Source organism: Talpa occidentalis, unplaced genomic scaffold (assembly GCF_014898055.3).
Source record: "Talpa occidentalis isolate TD23 unplaced genomic scaffold, MPIMG_talOcc4v2.1 talOcc4.6, whole genome shotgun sequence".
NCBI classification, from domain to species: domain Eukaryota; kingdom Metazoa; phylum Chordata; class Mammalia; order Eulipotyphla; family Talpidae; genus Talpa; species Talpa occidentalis.
Genome location: NW_023604972.1, coordinates 609787 through 631687, shown reverse-complemented (window position 1 = coordinate 631687; position 21901 = coordinate 609787). Strand labels below are relative to the sequence as shown.

Here is a 21901-nt window from a genome sequence, read left to right as displayed (position 1 = left end):
GACCCTCTGAGTGGCCCCCAGGTTTGGGGCCTGTGAGCCTGCTACTCCAGTACCCAGAGAGGTACACCCGGGAGCCCAGCAGAGCGTTGTCAGGGGAGGCGCCAGCCCCCTCGAGTGACAAAGACAGGTAGCCAGAACAGGCTGTCCGGTGGACACGCAGCCGCCGCACGCTGCTGTCCGCGGAAGGGCCTCAGGAGGAATCCGAGGCTGCTCACCTCCACCCCAGCAGGCAGCCGTGTCTGCCCCCTTGAGCCTGTGTGCAATGTCCTGGGCACCCCAAGGAAAGAGGGAAAGGGAACGAGCTGGGGCCCGGGAGCCGGCAGGACATGGGTGTGAGCAATGGGGCGTTTGAAATCCAGGCATCGCAACAATCACCAGCATCCCGGCCATGGAGGAGGTGGCGCTCGGTGACACTGCTGCAGCCACGCTGGGCCCACCCCACAGGCAGAAACAGGGCTGGCGGGGGTGGGCCGGGCACCCACCTGGAACTCTGGGCAGCTCCTTCCTCCCGCTTCCGCCCAATGCACGCCTGGATGAGGGAGGGCTTCCCGGGGGACAACTCAGTCCCGCCCTCCCACAACCCCTCCTTGGTGCTCAGCCCTCCCCACGCCGTGGCCCTCGCACCAGCCCCTGCATGCTCAGGACGGCCCCCTCTGGGGCTGGCGGGTCTCGGGGCACGGCCAGCTGCGCGGGCTTGGCCGACCCTGACCAAGGCCAGCTTTCCCCCCCAGCCCCGGGCAGGCCGGGGCCCCGGGCCGCAGTCCCGCGGGAACTTTCTAGGCCTAAGTGGGGCTCCGCACTGGCCTGTCTGGCCCGCGGCGCCTGCTCCTTACAGCCTCCTCAGCCCCGTCCCTTAGGAGCCCCCTTGCCCCCACCGCTCTCCCAGGAACCCTCCCGGCCCCCGTCTCCCCGCCCCGGGCTACCTGGGGAGCCCCACAAGCCCCGCCTGCAGCTCTGAGCGCTGCCCCGCGGGGTGGAGTCAGCGGGGTGAAGACGCCCGTCCCCTCCCGCCGCCGGTGGGGCGTCTGCCTTCCGCGGACGGGCCGGGAGGAAGCCGAGGAAGAGGAGCCGCCGGCCCAGCGGGAGACGGGCGGGCGGCGCCCACACCCCCTGCGCGGGCCCCGGTCCTGGCCCCAGGAGGCGCGGAGCCCGCTCGCCCGCCTCCCCCGCCCCCCGCCCCGCCCCGCCCCGGCGGAGCCCCGCGGCCCCCGAAGCCCCGGCCCGCGGCCCAGCACCGGCCCAGCGCGCCCGGGCCTGCGACCAGCTCGGCGGCGCCGCGCGGCCCCGCTCGCGGAGTCAGCTCCCGGGCGCCGCTGTCTCTCGGCCTGCTCAGCCCCCCACAGAACCTCGCAGGCCGTGACTGGAGGGAGGCGCGCGTCCTGAGGGGATCTGTCTCCCGAGTGCCGGGACGGCGGGGGCGCCGCGCCCGTGCGCCCGTCCCGGGTGGGCTCCGTCCCGCTTCCCCGCGCGTTTCCCGGCGCCCGCCGGGGCCTGCGTGGCCCCCAAGCAGCTCGCGGACAAGCAACGGGCGCTCGCGCGCAGACCGGCTCCGCGGGCGCGGGCCACCCCCGGGCCCGGCCCCTCCGCCCGCAGCCGGGTCCCCGAGCGGCGCCTCCCCCCGCGGCCCGCCCGTCGCCCCGAGCGCCCCCGCGGCGCCGACACCCGCTCCCCCCCTCCGCAGGGCGGAGCGCACCTCCGCGCCCCGGCCCCGCGCCCCGCGCGTGCTCGGCCCGGGTCCGCGCCTCCGCGGCGAACGTCTCCGGCGCCGGCCCCCGCCGCTCCGCCCGGCCCCCGCCCCCAGGGCCGCCCGCAGACCCGGGAGGGCGCCCGGGCCGGAGCCCCGCGCTGCTGCTCCAGGCGAGAGCAACGCTGGAGCCGGCGGAAAGCTCGTGTCCGCGCCCCCGCGCACGGCAGGGCGCGCCGCGCACACCGGGGGCGCCGTCGGGCGGGGGCGCCGGGCCGGGGCGCCGCCGGGGGCTCTGCCGTCGGGGCCGCGCTGCGGGGGGCGGGCGGGGCGGACCACCCCGCCCGTCGGGTGGGAAGCGGCGACGAGCTCCGCCCCGCCCAGCGCAGCCCGCGGGCCGGGGGCGCGGGGCGTCGGCCAGAGGCGGGCCCCGCGCGGCCTCACGCCCCCCGCCCCCCCCCAGGCCGGCGCAGGTCGGGCTTCCGGCCCCGCGGGCGCGCGAGCTCGGCTTCCGCGGCGCGCCCCCCCCGCCCGCCCCGCCCCGCCCCGCGCCGCCCGCCCCGCCCCGCCCCGCCCCGCCCGTCCCGCCCCCCCCCGCCCTCGCCCCGCGCCGCCCCGCGCCGCCCGCCCCGCGCCGCGCCGCGCCGGGGGCCAACCAGCTCGCACCCTGCGCGCGGGCGTCGACAGGGGCGGAGCGGCTCCTGCTCGGCCCTGCCCCGCCTCGCCCCGCCGCAGGCGGTCCCGCGCCTGCGCAGACGGTCGCCGCGGCCCCGCCTCGGCCGTCTGCGCGCGCGCGGTGGCGGTGCTCCCGTGAGCCTTTGCGGCGCGGCGGCTGCGGCGGGCTCCTGAGGCGGCGGCCGGGCGCCCTGAGGTGAGCGCCGGCCTTGCGCGTCCGGGCGCCGCTGCCTCCCCTTTCCCGCGGCTGGGCGGCGGGCGTCCGGGCCACGCGCCGGGGCGGGGCGGGCTGCGGGCGCCGCGCCGGGCCCGGAGTGTCGGAGGCGGCGGCGGGAGGCCGGCGTGCGCGGGGCGCGGCCTGTGGGGCGTCTCGCTCGCTTCCCCGCGGGGAGCCCGGCCGGGCCGCGCCATGAGCGGCGGGAGCGAGTTCGTGGAGACGCTGCGGGCCCTGCGCTACCCCGGCGCCGGCCGGCTCTGCGCGGCGGACTTCGACTGGCTGTTCGAGGCGGCCGAGGACGCGGCCTTCCTGCGCTGGTTCTGCGGGCGCGTGGGCGCGCGGAGCGCGCTGTCGGGGGCGGAGCTGCGGGCCTTCGGCGCCCTGCGCGCGGCGGGCCAGCCGGTGCTGGAGGGGGCGGCGCTGGACGCGGCGCTGCGGGCCTGCGGGGCGCCGGGGCCGGGCGCGCGGGCCGTGCGGGCCGGGGAGCTGGCGGCCCTGGAGGAGCAGGCCCGGGCCCTGCAGAGCCTGAGGAGCCTGAAGCTGCAGCGGCGCAACCGGAGCCAGCTGCTGGCGGCCGCCGCCGCGCCCCGGGCCGCGCGGCTCGGCGCCCAGGAGGAGGCCGCGGCGGGGACGCTGAGGCGCGGCCGGGCCGCTGCGCAGGCCGCGAGGGCCGGGGTCGGCCGCGAGCTGCGGGGCGTCGCCGACGCGGTGGCGCGGCTCGGGCCGCTCTGGAGGCCGGCGGACGCGGGCCCGCGCGCGCTCTTCTCGCAGCTCTCGCTGGAGCGGTTCCTCGGCCAGGAGGAGCGGAGCACGGCCGCGCTCTCCGCCTACGCCCAGCGCCGCCTCCTCCCGGGCGCGCGGCAGGCGGCGGGGCGCGGCGGCGGCGGGGAGAGCGGCCGGCCCCCGGCCCCGCGGGCCCCCGACGAGCGCCGGCGGGAGATGGCGCGGCTGCGCCTGGCCTGCGTCTGCGCCCAGCACCAGCTCGCGCGCCTGGAGGCCGGCGCCCGGGGCCTGCGGGCGCGCGTCGAGTGGGCGGAGGCGACGCTCGGCGGCCTCGGCCGGCAGGTGAGTGGGCGGCGGGCGCGGGGCGGGCGCGGGCCCCGGCCTGGGGGAATAGCCCGGGGGTGAGTTGAAGGAAACGCGAAGCGAAGCTTCCGCCGCGGAGCACGGAGGGGCTTCGCCGGGGAAAAGCGGCGTGACGAGGGCGCCTGGGGAGCCGGGCCGGTTCCCGCGCAACGTCCGTCTCGGCCTGAGTGAGCGCCGCCCCCCCCCCCGCCCCCTGGATGCGGGAGGCAGAGCAGCTTCTCTGCTAACTTCACGGCGTGTGACACGGAGCTGCTCTCGCCGCGCAGGCCGCCGGCGAGGATGCTCTGGACACAGACGTTTCCAGCCTCAGCCGCGAGGTTGTCAGCCTTGAGGACGAGCTCGCTCGCGTGGAGCGCGCGCGGCTGCCCGCGGTGGCGAAGGAGAGCGCCCGGTGCCTCGACGTGCCGGTCGCGAGGGGCGACGCCGACCTGCAGCTGGCGGAGCAGGACGCCTCCACAGCCACCCAGGAGTTCGTCCTGAGTCAGCTGATCAAGCAGAAGGCCTCGTTTGAGCTTCTACAGCTGTCCTTTGAAGTAGAATTGAGGAAACACGGGGACATAAATCGGCAACTTGAAAATTTGGTTCAAGAGCTTAGTCAGAGCACTGCGGCGCTGCGCCGCCGCGTGGACCTGCTGGCCGACGCGGCAGGGTGGCGGCAGGCAAGCCCGAGGGATGCCATCGAGGCCAAGGATTATTCTGCCCACAGGTGCGTTTCCTTGTTTCTTTAGTGAGTCTTTTCTCTCTGCCCTCACAAAACGCTGGTGTGTGGAGTAGAGTCCTGGAAGTGTAAAACATTCTTTGCACTCTAATTTTGACTTTTTTCTCTTCTCTTTCACCTTTCTACGCCTTTTAAAAATGTTTTGGCTCTTTTTCCATTCATGCTAAATCTGGAAGTAGCTTTTTAGAATTGAGGTTGGTGGCATGAAAAAGCCTGTATATAGGCATTTATGTTTGTATTTCTCACGTTCAGTCACCATTATTTGATGCCTTGTTTTAGATTTGTGGCAGGAAGTTTAACTACAGCAGGAAGTTTGTTTTTTTTTTTTTTTTTAGATTTATTTATTTATATAGGAGCTGGGGTACAGTCCAGAGGCGTGGGAGGGTGAGAGGATTCAGCAGAGACCGAGCGGGGAGCAGAACAGGCACACTGACCAAGTTCTGCTGAGGGGAGCAGCAAGCGAGGCAGGAGTATTCAGTATCATTGTCTAAAAATCAACATACTCCTTTCATTAAACGTGGTTGTGAGCACACACTGTTGGGAAGATGGCAGCCTACACCTGCTTGACCCAGGGAGGGTTGCCACAGACCTTCATTTTGTCAGAGGTCCAATATCTGTGAAGAAGGGTAAAGTAAGGTGTGCTGTATAGTATAGATTATAATTTTGAAAACTACTTACTTGAGAATTTTTTCCTGTTTTTATTTTTACATTTTAGGCTTTCCGAGCTTTTAGAAGGAGAAAATAAGAAAAAAGAATTATTTATGACCCATGGAAACCTAGAGAAAGCGGCTCAGAAATTAAAACAGGCTGTTTCTTTAGCACAAAATCAATTGGAAATCTCTACTCGTGAACATTCTTCCTTTCTTTCCAAGCTGAATAATGATGTGGACATGCTTTGTGATGCTTTGTATCAAGGAGGAAAGCAGCTTTTGCTTAGTAATCAGGTGGGTGCTTGCCATAATAATTAAAAAATGCTTTTCAAAAGGTTCATTATAAAGGATGTCAAAGGGAATGTTAACATGAGGAAAATATTATCCCAAATTCTGTTGCACTGAGATAAACTTTATTTATCTCCTACTTTCTTTTCACATATAATTGTTTCTCGGGTAGTTTTAGATTTTAAAAGTCAATAAAATATTTTAGATGAGAGAACTTACAATATTTATGCTAAGAATGAAGAAATAATAAAACCACCCTTGAAATTTTTTAAGCTACCTTAGCAAATAAAGGAATGCCCTTATGGCTTTTTTAAAAAAAAAGATTTATTTATTTATTTATCTCTATTTGTTTATTTATTTATGTATTTATTCATACATACAAGAGCCAGGGTACAGGCCAGATGCGTGGGAGGGTGAGAGGATTCACCAGAGACGGAGGGGGCAGCAGAACAGGCAGACTGACGAAATACATTGCTGAGGGGAGCAGCGGGGAAACAGGAGAGGTCTGCTGCGCCATGTGGGACCCTCACCGGCTGGCCGGGATTGAACCCGTACTGCAGAGGCTGCAGCCAGCTTCACAGCACTGCACTCAACTGCCTGCGCACTCAACTTGCTGCTCCCCTCAGCAGAACTTGGTCAGTGTGCCTGTTCTGCTCCCCGCTCGGTCTCTGCTGAATCCTCTCACCCTCCCACGCCTCTGGACTGTACCCCAGCTCCTATATAAATAAATAAATCTAAAAAAAAAAACAAAAACAAACTTCCTGCTGTAGTTAAACTTCCTGCCACAAATCTAAAACAAGGCATCAAATAATGGTGACTGAACGTGAGAAATACAAACATAAATGCCTATATACAGGCTTTTTCATGCCACCAACCTCAATTCTAAAAAGCTACTTCCAGATTTAGCATGAATGGAAAAAGAGCCAAAACATTTTTAAAAGGCGTAGAAAGGTGAAAGAGAAGAGAAAAAAGTCAAAATTAGAGTGCAAAGGGAAGGCCCTGCCCTTATATCTTTAAAATCCTCTGTGTACACTTAGGGATAGCCTTTGTCTCTTTAACAGAATTCCCCTTCCCTTATGTGCTTGCTTTCATTTATAATTCTTTTACACATATGTATTCCTGGACTGTATGTTCATAATGTTATGCAAATGTGGACATTACACATTTCCAGAACTTTTTCATCATCCCAAACAAATTCTGCACGTTAAACAATAACTCCCCATTTCTCTAGGAGGCAGCTTCTGGTTATCTAACCTTTTTTTTTTTTTAAAGATTTATTTATTTATACAAGAATTGGGGTACAGGTCAGAGATGCGGGAGGGTGAGAGAATTCACCAAAGAGAGTGAGGAGCAGAACAGGCCGATGCATCAAAGACACTGCTGAGGGGAGCAGCGGGTGAGGCAGGAGAGGTCTGCTGTGCCATGTGGGTTTCTCCCTGGCCGGCCAGGAATGGATCCCGCGCTACAGAGGCTGTGGATAGCTTCACAGCACAGCGCTCAACCTGCTGTGCCACCGGGGAGGCCCTGGTCATCTCACCTATTGATCCGTTCTGTTTCTGTGACTTTCCCTACTCTAGGGGCTTCTGGAAGTGGAATCATTCTGTATTTGTCCTTTTGGTTTGATTTATTTTCACTTAGCATAATATTTTTAAGTTTCAAGCATGTTGCAGCACGTGTCAGGATTTCATTTCTTTTTGTGGCTTTTATAGTCTATCATATATATAGATATATGTTATCTGTTGATGGACACTTGAGTTTGATTTGTTTCCACCTTTGGGCTGTTGTGAATAACGCTGTTTGAACATTGGTGAATAAGTATTGGTTCATTTTTACTTTTTTTTTCTTAAAGATTTATTTATACAAGAACCGGGGTACAGGCCAGATGCGCGGGAGGGTGAGAGAATTCACCAGAGACAGAGGGGGGAACAGAACAGGCAGACTGACGAAATACACTGCTGAGGGGAGCAGCAGACGCAACAGGAGAGGTCTACTGTGCCATGTGGGACCCTCATGGCTGGCTGGGATCGAACCAGCACTGCAGAGACTGCAGACAGCTTCACAGCGCAGGGATCAACTGCCGGCGCCACCAGGGAAGGCCCCATTTTTACTTCTTTTGGACATATTCCTTAAGAGTGGAATTGCCAGATCGTGTAATTCTGTGTTTAACTTTTTTTTTTTTTTAAAGATTTATTTATTTGGGGCCTCCTTGGTGGCGCAAGGGGTTAAGACACAACCTATGAAGCTCACTGCAGCCACTACGGCACACATTCGATCCCCGGCCAGGCAGGTGACCCAAATGCCTCAGCAGACTGTTTCTGACTCGCCCGCTGCTCCCCTCAGCAGTGTATTTCAGTCGATCTGCCTGTTCTGTTCCCCACTCTGTCTCTGGTGAATCTTCTTACCCCCCCCCAAAAAAAGCCCTGGTCTGTACCCCAGTTCTTGTATGCATAAATACATGAATTTTTTTTTTAAGATTTTAATTTATTTATACAAGTACTGGGTACAGTCAGAAGCGAGTTAGGGTGAGAGAATTCACCAGAGCCAGTGCGGAGAACAGAACAGGCAGACTGACAAAATACACTGCTGAGGGGAGCAGTGGGGGCGGTAGGAGAGGTCTGTGGCCATGTGGGACCTTCGCCGGCGGCCGGGGAGCCAACCAGCGCTGCAGAGGCAGCTTCGCAGCCCAGTGCTCAACCGCTGTGCCACCAGGGGAGGCCCATAAATAAATGTATCTTCAAAAAAAAAATTTAAAGATTTATTTATTCATGCATACACTATCTGGGGTACAGGCCAGATGTGTGGGAGGCTGAGAGGATTCACCAGAGACAGAGTGGGGAACAGAATAGGCAGACTGAAACACACTCCTGAGGGGAGCAGCGGGGAGACAGGAGAAGTCTGCCGAGCCATGCGGATAGCTCCTGTTCGGCCGGGGATCGAACTCGCACCACAAAGTCTATAGATAGCTTCACCGTGCTGCGCTCAACCTCCTGCACCACCAGGGGAGGCCCTGTGTTTAACTTTTTACGGAACTGCCTGACTGTTGTCCAGGGCATCCACCCCATTTACCTCCGATCAGATCAGCGATCAGATCAGTGGTGGGAAGGGTTCTGGTTTCTCCACATCCTTGCCTGAACTTGTTATTTTGTCTCTTTTAATAATATGTATTGCTCATCCTCATGGGGGTCAAGTGATATCTGATTAGTTTAAGAAATCTTAATGATTTTGTGAGATAATTGCATAAAATCTTGTGATGGTAGTATCTGAAACCTTTTAGTTTCATCAGTTTTTCCTTTAAGACTTAAAAATTATATCTAAGGTTAAAATTGTAGTGAATTATTATGGCGCATTTAAATTGCAATCATTTACCATTACATAATTACCCTCTGTTCCTGTTATGCTTTTTGTCTTAATGTTCTTTTGTCTGATACTAATATTCCTATGCCATCTTTTCTTTGATTAATATGTGTAAGATAATATGCTTTTTGCTTTCACTTAATGTGTCTTTTTAACTCTTTTTATTTAGAATTATGAAATAACCATTTTCAGTCATAGAAGCAGACAGAATGGTGGTTGCAGGGGGCTGGGAAGTAGAAATGTAAACTTGTTAATCAATAGGTAGAAAATTTCAGTCACACAAGATGCGTAAGTTTTAGAGATCCGCTGTGCAGCATTATCCCTTCGGTTTACAATACTCTATTGTAAACTTACAAGTCTGTTAATAGGAAAGATTCCATGTTAAGTGCTCTTACCACAATAAAATGAATCTTAGAAGAATATGTTGGCTAAAAGCATATCTTGTGTGTGTCTGGTCAGTAACGTCATGTGTTCTTGATCATAAGCATATTGATTTCAGATATGTTAAAATGTGAAAGATTGGATCCTCAAATCACTAAGATATGTGGTATCTCTAATATACCCATCATCTTATTGGGTATCTTTATTTACTGTTTTTCCATGAGAAATAAAATCCCATCCTTATCAATTTTAACTTGTATTTTACTATTTATGAAGCTGCATATTTTTCCACTATCTGTAAGAGTATTATTTTAGCAGTTGTCAAGATCTTTAGCATTCAGTTGCAATTAAGGGAAAGATAATTGTTTCTCATAGTGGTCAAGTTTTTCCAAGGGGAGACCACATAGCACAGCTAGAATTTTTTTTTAAGTTTTTTTTTTTTTTTTAAAGATTTATTTATTTGTTTATACAAGCACTGGGTATAGTCAGGAGTGTGGGAAGGTGAGAGAATTCACCAGAGCCAGAGCTGGAGCAGAGCAGGCAGAAGGACCGAAGTACACTGCTGAGGGGAGCAGCGGGCGGCAGGAGAGGTCTGCGCGCCATGTGGGACCTTCCTCTGGTGGCCGGGGAGCAGCCGGGGATCGAACTGGTGCTGCAGAGGCTGCGGGCAGCTTCGCAACCCAGCACTCAACCGCTGCGCCACCGGGGAGGCCCTAGAATTTTTTTTTTTTTTTTTAATGTGGTTTAAGAAGATTCGCTTTCTGGCCTTTGACAGGTGTTAAGCAGTCGTTGTTGAAATCATACATGTGAATCACCAGGAGCCTTTTGAAATGCTGATTTCTGCTCCTTTTGAAGAGATTGAGTAATGTGAAGTGAGCCCCAGAGATCATCCTCCTACTATGCTGAGAAGCTGTGTAGTCTGAAGTAGTTGGAGCTAGAGGGTTCCTGAACCTCTTTGGTAACACTGGCTGAAAAATTTTAGGAGTAGAATATTTGGTTGGAAAAACATGATACTCAATAATAAGCTACTTTTAATGTTAGATAATGAGACACTGGAATTTATTAAATGTGAGGGGTCTGGCATGTCGGTCCTTTTTTTTTTTTCTTTTTTCTTTTTTTTTTTTTTAAGATTTATTTATTTACGCACACAACTGGGGTAGAGGCCAGAGGGGTGGGCGGGGGGTGAGAGCATTCACCAGAGACAGAGTGGGGAACAGAATGGGCGGATTGACTGAAATCCACTGCTGAGGGGATCAGCAGGGAGACAGGAGAGGTCTGCTGTGTCCTATGGGTAGCTCCCTGGCCTGCGATCAAACTTGTGCTGCAGTGACTGCAGACAGCTTCATAGGTTGCATCTTAACCCCTTGAGCTACCAGGGAGGCCCCACAGGTCTTGGTTCTTAAGCAGAAAAATTACATGGTAAATCAGGATTGTTGAATGTCATGTAATTCTCCCTTTTGTAACAATGTGATAAAAGAGGGCCTTCCCTGGTGGCGCAGCAGTTGAGCGCTGGGCTGCGAAGCTGCCCGCAGCCTCTGCAGTGCGGGTTCGATCCCCGGCCGCCAGAGAGGGTCCCAAATGGCGCGCACACCTCTCTTGCCTCCCGCTGCTCCCCTCAGCAGTGTACTTCGGTCCTTCTGCCTGCTCTGCTCCCGCTCTGGCTCTAGTGAATCCTCTCACCCTCCCGCGCTTCTGACTGTACCCAGTGCTTGTATAAATAAATAAATAAATCTTTTTTTAAAAATGTGAAAAAGGAAAAAAAAATGGAGTTTTTGTTGAGGTCATTCTCTTTTGTTGCAAATTTATTTTTTTAAGACTTATTTTTAATTTATACAATAGCTGGGGTACAGGCCAGAGGCGCGGGAGGGTGACAGGATTCACCAGAGACAGAGTGGGGAGCAGAACAGGCAGACTGACTGAAATCCACTGCTGAGGGGAGCTGCTGGCGAAACAGGAGAGGTCTGTGGCCGTGTGGGAATCTCCCTGGCCGGCCGGGAATCGAACCTGCACTGCAGAGGCTGTGGACAGCTTCACAGCCCTGTTCTCAACCTGCTGTGACCCTCTGCACCACAGGGGAGGCCCTTTGTTGCTAGTTGTTAACATTTCAAGACTCCTCCTATGTCTAGAGTAAACAGATTAGGTTAAAATAGGGTTTGATTAGTAAAGCAGAATGTAAGCTTAGTGGAGGAGGTAGTGGTCATTCTTGTATATATAGTCTGTACAGCTGTGTTTGGCATATTTGTTGAATATATATGAAGATGCGAAACAGTTAACATACGAAGTATTCTTCAGGACGTAAGAATTTGCTTTGAGTTACTGAAAATTTCCTGTCAGAATTTATCTTATGTAGAATTTGTTACTAAACCTATGGATTTTTGATTGAAGTTTATTTATTGGTTAACATTGTGAGAATAACTATTAAATGATTTAATTCTTGTAAATTACATTTTTAAGTTTACAGTTGTTATTATAGATAGAACTTTTGCATTAAAAGCATTTTTATTTTCCTTTTAGGAGTTAACGGAGCAATTTCATCAAGTTGAGTCACAGCTGAATAAGCTCAATCATCTTTTTACTGATGTTCTTGCTGATGTGAAAACAAAGAGAAAAATGTTGGAATCTAATAAGCTCCTTCAAATGGAAAGAAAATTATATGTATATTTCTTAAAAGATGAAAATTACCTGAAAGATATTGTGGAAAATTTAGAAAATCAGTCAAAGATTAAGACCATTGGTCTAGAAATTACTAAAAACTGAGTCTTCACTACTTGTACTGTGTTATAAAGTTTTATATACTAGGAGGATACAAATAATAAATACTACTAAAGTGAAGTATTCTATCAGCTGTTTTTTCCTTACATAACATAACATTTGTTCGAAGTACCAGTGCTTTTTATGAGTTGATCATTTGCTTGGAGGTACATAGTTCTGATAACTTAGAGAGTAAAAAACTTTATATAGTGCAAGTATTTTTTAATGCAATTTAGCTATATCTCTCTTCTTTATACAATAGCTATTTATACTAGGTTTTTTAAATTCATGTTTCTACTGTTACATGTTTTAAAAATTTGTGGAACTTTGAATCAGGATTATTAAAGGTTACCTTAATATGGAATAGCCAGATACTTTGACTATAAAGTAAAATACTGCCACTCAAACTGTTTTCCCCCATAATTCTTACTCTAAGATTTGAGACTGTTTTAATGTTCCTATTTAAACCACAAAGAATGTCAGAGCTCAATTAACCATTGTTCATTTTAGAAACTGGATCTTGGGGACTGAAAATTTCTGCAAGGTAGATCTCAACAGTGCTTTGACTTTAGTCAAAGTGCTTAGACTTTAGACTTACACATTACAAATGACTTTAAAATGAAATTTTACAACTATGTAGAAGTGCTTGCTTACAAGATGTATGATGCAATTTTAATTAGTTTCTTGGAGTGAAAATACTTGAGTGATGGTTGTATTAATTGGGATAGAAGTATAGTATTTGGTTAAATAGAAATTGTTTTAAGAGTTGATATACAATAATTTAAAGTAATTTATCAGTCATTACATCAAATGCTTCCTGAGTTCACTTGTGGCCTTGTATTACCTATCATGTAAGCTTTGATAGAGGACAGAAAAGACATAGAATATTCCTGCTCCAAGAATATGTCACCTGCTTTTTTTTTTTTTGGGTGGGACCCTCACCAGCGGCCGGGGAATGAACCGGCGCTGCAGAGGCTGCAGGCAGCCCCGCAGCCCAGCGCTCAACCGCTGCGCTACCAGGGGAGGCCCCGTTAGCTGCTTTTAATATGAAATGGCAGTCTGAACTTCAAGTGGTCCATGGGCTTTTCCAGCTATAATGATCAGAAAATGGGTATGAGATGAAGTGTCAGATGAGCCTTGTTCGTTTTTGTAATCCATTGAACAAAATTTTTTTTTAAAGATTGATTTATTTATGCATACAAGAACTGGGGTATAGGCCAGAGGTGTGTGGGGGCGGGGTGAGAGGACTCACCAGAGACAGAGTGGGCAGACTGACCAAAATATACTGCTGAGGGGAGCGGCGGGGAGACAGGAGAGGTCTGCTGTGGCATTTGGGTCACCTCCCTAGCCAGGGCTCGAACTCGCGCTGTAGTGGCTGCAGATAGCTTCATAGGTTGCCTCTCAACCCCTTGCGCCACCAGGGAGGCCCTGAACAAAATATTTTTTGTTCATTACTGTTATTTGTACATTTATTCAAAATTTTATATTAAGTAGATCTTAACTTGACAATTTTGTAGCAGTAAATTTTGCTGTCAGTTCCTCAAGGATGATTTTTCCTTTTTTTTTTTTCCCTCATCTACCTTGGAATAATTTATTTTAAAATTTTCTCCAATAATGTGGTGTTTTTGCTCATGGTAACAAATTCTGTGTAAAGTAATGCCATATATTAATGTATCACCAACTGTTTGTGATTTCTACTGTCCCATGCCTTCACCCACTCAAACCCGGGGCCACTGTGGAGCCGTGGCCAAAGTCGGTCAAAACATTTTTTATTACATTTGTATATTAGATTATAGCAGCTGTTTTTCAAATTTCAGGAAGTGTTTGAGTAGATTACTTGTTTCAAAATCAGTTAACTAGAAGATAACTCTCTACTTTGTTTCTTTTTTACCATAATACCACAATTGTTTTGTTTTCCTTTTTTGTCTTACCTCATAATTGATAGTTATTTCATTCAATTACCAATATAGTATCAATTTTTATGAAAGTCTCAGTACATAAAAAGTTTCAAATAATCTGTTTTGAAATCTTAATATATGGGTATTATGTTTCTCTTACATTTAGGCTATTATGAAAATGGAAAATTATGAGGCATTTGTAGGCTTTGGTCTCTGTACGAAACCACTCTCCAGTGTTGCTCAGAAGATTATGTCCGCTATGCGTTCAGGTCACTTAGTGGAGTCTAAGAATTGGAGAGAGAGTGAAAAGAGTGAGTAATTTTTATGAGCTTTTCTATCATGTTAAGAAAATTATTCATAAGCCTAAGATTTGAAAATGAAGCGCAGCAACCTGCGTGGCAGGACTTTGTCTCGTGAAGGGGAAGTGCTGCCTGCGCACAGGGAGCCTAGGCCTCTTTCCCCTCCGCACATGTCGTGATCGCTGAGGTTCTCGTCCTAACTTTCACAGTCGCGCGGTTCTTACTGCTTTTAAAACCTAGCTCTGCCGTGTTCCAGGCATTTCTGGCAAGCATTTCCTTAGAATCTGGATCAACTTTTTAAACCAAATAAATGGGCTCCTTCCTGGTGCCCCTTATCTAGCCTTGTGTCATCGAAACTGAATATGGTGTTTGCTTCTTGTGCCTGGTGGACAGAAGAAGGGGCCTTTGTCAACAAGTCTATCATACACCACAGAAATAGACTCGTGGCAAAGATCAGGAGATATGTCTCTACGTGGTGATGACATATGCAGGAGCTGATGTGCTCACAAATGTGACCTCTCCTGCCGCCCATTGCTCCCCTCAGCAGTGTGCTTCGGTCCTTCTGCCTGCTCTGCTCCCCGTTCTGGCTCTGGTGAATTCTCTCACCCTCCCGCGCTTCTGACTGTGCCCAGTGCTTGTATAAATACGTAAATAAATCTTTTTTTTTTTTTTATAATAAATTTTATTTTTATATTCCCCCATACAATTGCAAACGCCCCATTCTGACCCCAATCCTTCCCCTCCCGTCCCCCACCCCCCAAAAAGTGTCTCTGGTTCATAGTTTTTTGTTGATTTTGATTTTCACTTTCTTATATTCATTTTCCTGGTCCCTTATTTAAGTTTTCTAGATTCCTGCTATGAGTGAGACCATCCGGTATTTTTCTTTTTCTTTTTGGCTTATTTCGCTGAGCATGATCCCTTCCAGCACCATCCATGTTGCTGCAAATGGCATGAGTTTATCTTTTTTGAATGCTGAGTAATATTCCATGGTGTATATGGACCACATCTTCTTGATCCAGTCATCTATTTTTGGGCATTTGGGTTGTTTCCAAAGCTTAGCTACTGTAAACAGTGCTGCTATAAACATAGGGGTGCAGGTGCTCTTTGGAATTGATGTTTCTGTGTCCTTTGGGTAAATACCTAGGAGTGGAATTGCTGGATCCTATGGAAGCTCTATGTTTAGTAGGTCCAGAAATCTCCACACAGCTCTCCACAGTGGTTGGACCAGTTTGCACTCCCTCCAACAGTGCAGAAGAGTTCCTTTTTCTCCACACCCTCGCCAGCATTGGTTGTTGCTAGTTTTTTTAATATGTGCCATTCTCACTGGTGTGAGATGGTATCTCATGGTAGTTTTGATTTGCATTCCCTGATGACAAGTGATGTTGAACATTTTTTCATAGGCCTGTTGGCCATTTGCATTTCCTCTTCAGAGAAGTTTCTTTTTAGCTCTTCTGCCCATTTTTTGACTGGATTATTTTCTTTGTTGTTGTTGAGTCTCATCAGCTCTTTGCAGATTTTTGTGATCAGTCCTTTATCATTAGTGTTGGGTGCAAAAATGTTCTCCCAGTTGGTGGGGTTTCTCTTTGTTTTTAAATACGTAAATAAATCTTTTTAAAAAAAACCAACCAACAAACAAAAGGCTAAAACGCTTCTGGTAGCTGTAATATGAGTTTCTTAGAAACTCATTTATGGCAGTAAGCCCATCACTTGAACTCTCCTGTCCTACTCCTAAATAGCCTGCAAAATCCTAGTTTTCAGAAATTTATGGAAAAGATAATGGGGGTGAAGCTATGATAGTACTTTTTTTTTTTTTTTAATAGAGGCATGTTTTTATTTATTTGTTTGTTTATTTGTTTGTTTTGTTTATACAAGCACTGGGTACAGTCAGAAGCACGGGAGGGTGAGAGAATTCACCAGAGCCAGAGCGGGGAGCAGAGCAGGCAGAAGGACCGAAGTACACTGCTGAGGGGAGCAGCGGGTGGCAGGAGAGGTCTGCGCGCCATGTGGGACCCTCCACCAGTGGCCGGGAAGCAGCCGGGGATTGAACCGGCGCTGCAGAGGCCGCGGGCAGCTTCGCAACCCAGCGCTCAACCGCTGCGCCACCGGGGAGGCCTGATAGTACTTTTTGTCAGATTACTTTCTGATACTGGAATTTGGAAAAATACTGGAGTTTATATAAGGATTCTGTATTACCTGTTGATGTAGAACAATACTGTTAGTACAAACTTAGTGACTTAGCACCTGTTTATTATCTCAGTATCTGCGGCTCGGGAGCCCAGCCACAACTCACCTGGGTCCTCTGCAGGCTGGGGTCTTGCCTGTGACTGGTGGGGGAGCATTCTCTCCCACGTTGCCATGGTCATGGGCAGAATGCAGTTCCTTGTAGGCCCCTGGACTGTAGGCCCCTGGACTGTAGGCCCCTAACTGGCCATTGCCTGGAAACCACCCACAGTTCTTGCATTGTGCTGCTCTCCAGAGTTGGCAAGGGAGTTTCCCTAGCAAGACTGCCCTTGGTCACACAGCACAATCACAAATGCCCGGTCTCCTTTCCTGTATTTTCTTTGTTAGAAGTGAGTCCAGGGCCTCCCTGGTGGCGCAGCGGTTGAGCGCTGGGTTGCGAAGCTGCCCGCAGCCTCTGCAGCGCTGGTTTGATCCCCGGCCACCGGAGGAGGGTCCCGCACGGCGCGCAGACCTCTCCTGCCGCCCGCTGCTCCCCTCAGCAGTGTCCTTCGGTCCTTCTGCCTGCTCTGCTCCCCACTCTGGCTCCGGTGAATTCTCTCACCCTCCCGCGCTTCTGACTGTGCCCAGTGCTTGTATAAATAAATAAGTAAATCTTTAAAAAAAAAAAAAGTGAGTCCATAAGTCTTGCCCACACTCAAGGGGAGGGTGTTACACAAGGGCTTGAGGCAGGAGTCTTGGGACCACTTTTGCGGAGTCCCACTAGTGGTAGTCTTCACTTTATGTGAGAGTAAGTCAAAGTTCAGTTGCTGTTGGGTTATTGATGAATTTGATGCTAGGCTTGAAACCTTAATTGACTCCTGGACTGCCATTCACTGAGCTGCTGTGTCAAATCCTTATTCCTTACAAGTAAAATGTTGTAAGTCAGTATTTATTTTCTGAAAGCATTTTATAACAGATACCACAACAAAGTATAGAAATCGATGGAACAATATTTGCTTTTACAAACACTAAACCAAACAGGGCCTCCCTGGTGGCGCAGGGGTTCAAGTTTCAGCGCTATCAAGCTATCGCCAGCTGCTGTAGCACGAGTTGGATCCCTGGCCAGGGAGCTACCCACATGGTGCAGCAGACCCCACCTGTCTCCCCGCTGCTCCCCTCAGCAGTGTATTTCAGTAGATCCGCCTGCTCTGCTACCAGTCTGTCTCTGGTGAAACCCCCCATGCCTCTAGCCTTCACCCCAGCTCTTAAATGCATAAATAAATAGAAATAAATCTTTTTAAAACTTTAAATATATAAATAAAAAATAAAACTTTAAAAAAACAAGCAGAATTAATGTCACTTTGGGATCTGATTTTCTGATCTGTTAGATACACATTCAGCCAAGACTAGACTATTTTCTTGCAGCAAGATCTTTGCTGTGAAAGTACAAAAGTTGAAAAAACTTAAAATACGCTTTAATTAACAGCAGGAGGAAGTCCATGTAACTGCCGTTTATGTTGCCAGCATCTCAAAATTGCCTTCGGAGTCAAAGCCCTCTCCCGTTTGAAGTAAACTTACCCTGATGGTTAAGGCTACTGCTTCTTAATCACGGGCATTTTAATTGCCCCAAAGATCTGTTTGGCAGTGGTTGCTCTTTGTCTGCCACACCCGGGGCTGACCTGATCTGACAAGCTGGCTACACCTCCTTGCGGCCAGCGGGGTGCGCGTGCAGCGGGGTGTGCCCTTTCCGGCAGGCCCGGGAACATCCGACTTGCTTCCGAGCTGGCTTCACGCTATTTGGAACCTGAAATGACTCCTCACCGACCCCGCGAGTGATACAGTGTCCCAGAGGGTGTGCTAGAGGCCGCCGGGGCTGGGAAGGCTCCATGAAACAGCTGCACCCCCGCCGAAACCACTTGCTTCGGCTCTTGGGGGGACGTGAGCTGGTGGTTACTGAAGCCGTCGCCGCGTCTTGTGGCCGTCAGTTCGGGTTTTATCTTAATTCTTCAGGCGCCTTTGAACTAGATTCAGAATTGGATTCGTCTGATTTAAATGTTCATGCTCATTTTATTGTCCGGTGGGAGCGCGGCGGCAGGCGGCGAGCTGGAAGGGCTCCGGGGCTGGCAGCGGGCCTGGTGTCCGCCCGGGACCGTGCATGTGACGGAGCGCGTTGGCGCGGGAATGTCGCTGCCTGTCTCTCCCGACGGGCGACAGCGTTCCGTTCCGGGTACACGGTCAGCGCAGTCCTTTCACTCCCAGAGCTCAGGCGTGAATGTGGTGTTTTCTAGTAAAACTGAAATATCTTTATGAACTGCAAAGCTTGGGGCCCGAAGGTCAGTGTCGGAGTGTTCGTTCATTCATGTGACGTGTGTCTCTTCCGACCGCCTGCTCGAAATCTTCGCTGTTTCAGGAACATAAACAACTAAATCTCTGTTCGCTGTGGTCGCGGCTGTCTGGATAAACGTCACCCTTATTTTCATCAGATCAACAAAGGCCTGGTGCCCGGCGGTGTGCCGGCCTGCTGCCCGCGCCCTGGCACGGGCCTTCATTCCCGTCACACGGCGCTCGCTGCAGCCGCCTGGCCACTGTGCCCCTTCATGCGGTCGCCGCTTTGGTCCGGCCTTGCGCCGTGACTGCAGTTAGCTCAGCTGCCGGCCTTGTTCTCTGCAGAATTGGTCTAGAAACCTCCCCCGTCCTCATGTAGTCACGGGGTTCACTTGGCGTTTTCTTAATTCAGGCTTTTTCATGCCTCGTTGCCCCCTCTCTGGCCGCCGAGCCACCCCCGGCTCCGGTCTTTCCACGGCGCCGTGCCGCTCGAGCCCTTCCTCCTGTGGGGCTGGCTGAGGCCGTTGCTGCGACTGTCACATTTCAGCGTTCCCCAAAGCCCCCCCTTCCAGTAAGCTCCCCGTGTACAAGCGCAGCCTGCTTCCCGGGGTGTCGAACCTGCCTCCGGGGGTCCCGGGGTCCTGCGGAAGCAGACGTGGGGCTTGGGTGTTGGGTTCACCTCGGGCAGCCTGGCACCGATGACCTGTCCGAGTTTGGAACAAGAACGGCCGCTGGAACCTGCTCTCGGACGGCGGTGCTGGCCTCGCCGTGGAAGCAGCCCCCGGGCTACCGGGTCAGTGGCGCGGGTCTGGGAGGGAGGGCGAGGGGACTGGGCGCCGGGGCTGGGGATAGAAGGTGCTTGGGAAGGAGACAGGCGAAAGGGCGAGCCCCGGCAGCCCACAGAGGAGGCCCCGCGCGTGGTCTTGACCTCGTGGCCTTCCAGAGAAGACGCGAGGCCTGACGCTGGCGGGCGGCCACCCCACAGCCAGCCAGAGGCCCGATCCAAAGGCGCGGGTGGGGACGGCGCCGCGCGATCAGATGGTGAACGCCAGAGACCCTCGGGGCCACAGGGGGCTGCTCTGCGTTGACCCCCGCCCCTTCGCTTGAGGACTGCAGAGGTGTCTGTTGACAATGACGCAGGCTCCCTAGGGACTGCCGTCTCTTCCCTCCTGCCATTAAGTCCCAGAAGTCCTGGGGCGGGGGGGGGCATGGTGGCGGGCACGGAACTCCTGGAGCGACGTGAGCAGGGGAGTTTTGACTGACTAGCCCTGGGATGAACTGCCAAGGAATAAAGAGAACCCCGAAGAAGGCAAGCCCCTGAGGCGGGGCAGGCAGGGCTCCCCTGGAACACGCTCCCCATCTCCCGAGCCCCATGCCTTGGTCTTCCGGGGTCACCCGGGGCGGGCGCTCGCTCACTCACGGGGCATGTGGCCGGTCTTCACACGACGGCCTGATGCACGTCCCTACTAGCGCACCAGCCTCGGAGGACAGGCCTCACCTAGAGCCCCTGGCGGAGTGTCACCACAGCCACCCCATGTGCCGCCCCCACTCCCGAGACCAGGACTGCAGCTGCAGGCCAGGCCGGCCCCTCCTACCTGCAGGGGCTCCCGGCTCAGAGCTGCTGCTCACGGGAGGGACTGCTGGGCATCACGTTGGACGCGGGGCCCCGAGAATAGCACAGCTGTGGACATGGGACCCCCAGGTTGCCTCACAGCCGTGGACCCTGAAGCCAGGCTGCGGGGGCGCAGGGTGGCCTGAGGCCGGGCCGGCGTGAGGGCAGATCCCCGGGCACAGTCTGCCACTGTCCGCCCGTGGCTGGTGTGCGCGCCCAGCGTGTATCGTCGGGGGCTGGCAGCAGAGGGGGCGGGACCTCCGGCCCAGCCCGGGTCCTGCAGGGGAGGGCCTGGCTTGGGAGAGGAAGCCCCAGGGACGGGAAGGGGCCCGGCAGGCAGGTTCGAGCTGTTGCCGCACCAGTCAGTCGAGTTCCTCTGGGCAGGCCGCAGGCTCCCTCCTGCCGGGCGGCCTGCTTGGCGGAGGTCAGGACTGCCGCTGTGTGGTGGGGCCTGGAGGTGCATCGACACCGGCCTTGGGATCCGTTGCCTTGGCCCTGCCCAAGCTTAATGGCCAGGGCAGCGGCCAGGGCCTGAGAAGAGCATGGGGCCCGGGGCCCTGGGCTCGGTCGCCTCGGCAGGCAGGGGTGCTCAGCCTGGGAGGCGCCTTACAGTGGGGGGGGCGGGGGAGACGAGTGTCACTTGCCGTCTCGGGGCCGCCGCAGCCACGAAGGGAGGCGTTTGTCCCGTCGCCCTCCTTTCACGCGGTTGTCCCGAGGAGGCCCAGCTCATCCTGAAGGAGCCGCCTCAGCATGTAGCCAAGAGTCGAGACTCAGCTCCGGCGCCTTTGCTGGGCGCGGGCCCACGGGGGCAGTGCTGTCGGCTGGCCACTGCAGTGCCTCCGAAGGCTGACCCGTGGTGACTGGCGGCCCCGCGGCAGACTCTGCCCGGGAGCACACCCTTCCTGGGGCGAGTGTGGGCGCCGCTGGGGCAGAAAGGCCCAGCTCTCGAGGCCCAGTTGAACACTGCAGTTCCTGCCAGGGCCGGAGCCGACCTTGGAGTGCCTGATTTGACCCTGTCCTTCCCTCACTGCCCCAGACGGAACCCCAAGAGCCTTCACAATGCAAGCCCTCACCTGCGTCAGACTCTGGGGACCATGCCTGCACGTGTCCACATGTGGCCACGCACACCCGGAGAGATTCATCCTTGTCTTTTTTTTTTTTTAAGATGTATTTATTTATACAAGAACCAGGGTACAGGCCAGATGCGCAGGACGGTGAAAGGATTCACCAGAGACAGAACAGGGAACAGAACAGGCAGACGGACTAAAATACACTGCTGAGGGGAGCGGGGTGGGGGGAGACAGGAGAGGTCTGCTGCGGCATGTGGGACCCTCGCTGGCCGGCCGGGATCGAACCCGCGCTGCAGAGGCTGCGGACAACTTCACAGTGTGGCGCTCAACCTGCTGCGCCACCAGGGAGGCCCAATCCCTGTCTTTCTTTTTTAAGATTTGCTTATTTATGCTACAAGAGCTGGGTGCAGGCCAGAGGTGCGGGGACTCCCCAGAGACAGAATCGGGAGCAAAACAGACAGATCCACTGAAATACACTGCTGAGGGGAGCAGCAGGGGGACAGGAGAAGTCTGTTGCACCCTGGGTAGCTCCCTGGCCGGGGATCAAACTCATGCTGCAGTGGCTGCCGACAGCTTCGTAGGTTGCGACTTAACCCCTGCGCCACCAGGGAGGCCCATGGCCAGACTTCCTTCTTTCTCTTTTTTTGAACTTACTTTCCTTGTCTATATTCAAATAATTGGTATTTCATTTGTAATTTGAAGTTGTATTTTTTAATTTAAAGAGCCCTGTAAG

General features: G+C 53.3%; 2 protein-coding genes across 4 annotated transcripts in view; both read left to right on the top strand.

Moving 5' to 3' along the window:
• Window positions 1–2768: 2768 nt before the first annotated feature.
• HAUS3 (HAUS augmin like complex subunit 3) lies at window positions 2769–13858 on the top strand. Its single transcript, XM_037530648.2, has 4 exons — window positions 2769–3624; window positions 3912–4368; window positions 5096–5324; window positions 11568–13858. The coding sequence occupies exons 1-4, from the start codon at window positions 2769–2771 to the stop codon at window positions 11808–11810; spliced, it is 1785 nt and encodes a 594-aa protein (XP_037386545.1). The 3' UTR covers window positions 11811–13858.
• POLN (DNA polymerase nu) overlaps window positions 11940–21901 on the top strand; it is a 65978-nt gene continuing 56016 nt past the window's right edge. For all 3 annotated transcript variants that reach the window (XM_054688491.1, XM_037530646.2, XM_037530647.2), the window contains exons 1-2: window positions 11940–11971; window positions 13869–14013. In XM_054688491.1, coding sequence (XP_054544466.1) covers window positions 13875–14013 — 139 coding nt within the window. In that variant the 5' untranslated portion in view covers window positions 11940–11971; window positions 13869–13874. The remainder of the gene's footprint in view (window positions 11972–13868; window positions 14014–21901) is intronic.

Excerpts from the sequence above, each read along its gene's own strand:
- HAUS3 (XM_037530648.2), top strand. The coding sequence starts at position 2,769 with ATGAGCGGCGGGAGCGAGTTCGTGGAGACGCTGCGGGCCCTGCGCTAC. Across the intron at positions 3,625-3,911 it reads GTGGGCGGAGGCGACGCTCG|CTGCTCTCGCCGCGCAGGCC; the intron begins GCGGCCTCGGCC and ends TGTGACACGGAG. Across the intron at positions 5,325-11,567 it reads AGCTTTTGCTTAGTAATCAG|GAGTTAACGGAGCAATTTCA; the intron begins GTGGGTGCTTGC and ends TTTTCCTTTTAG.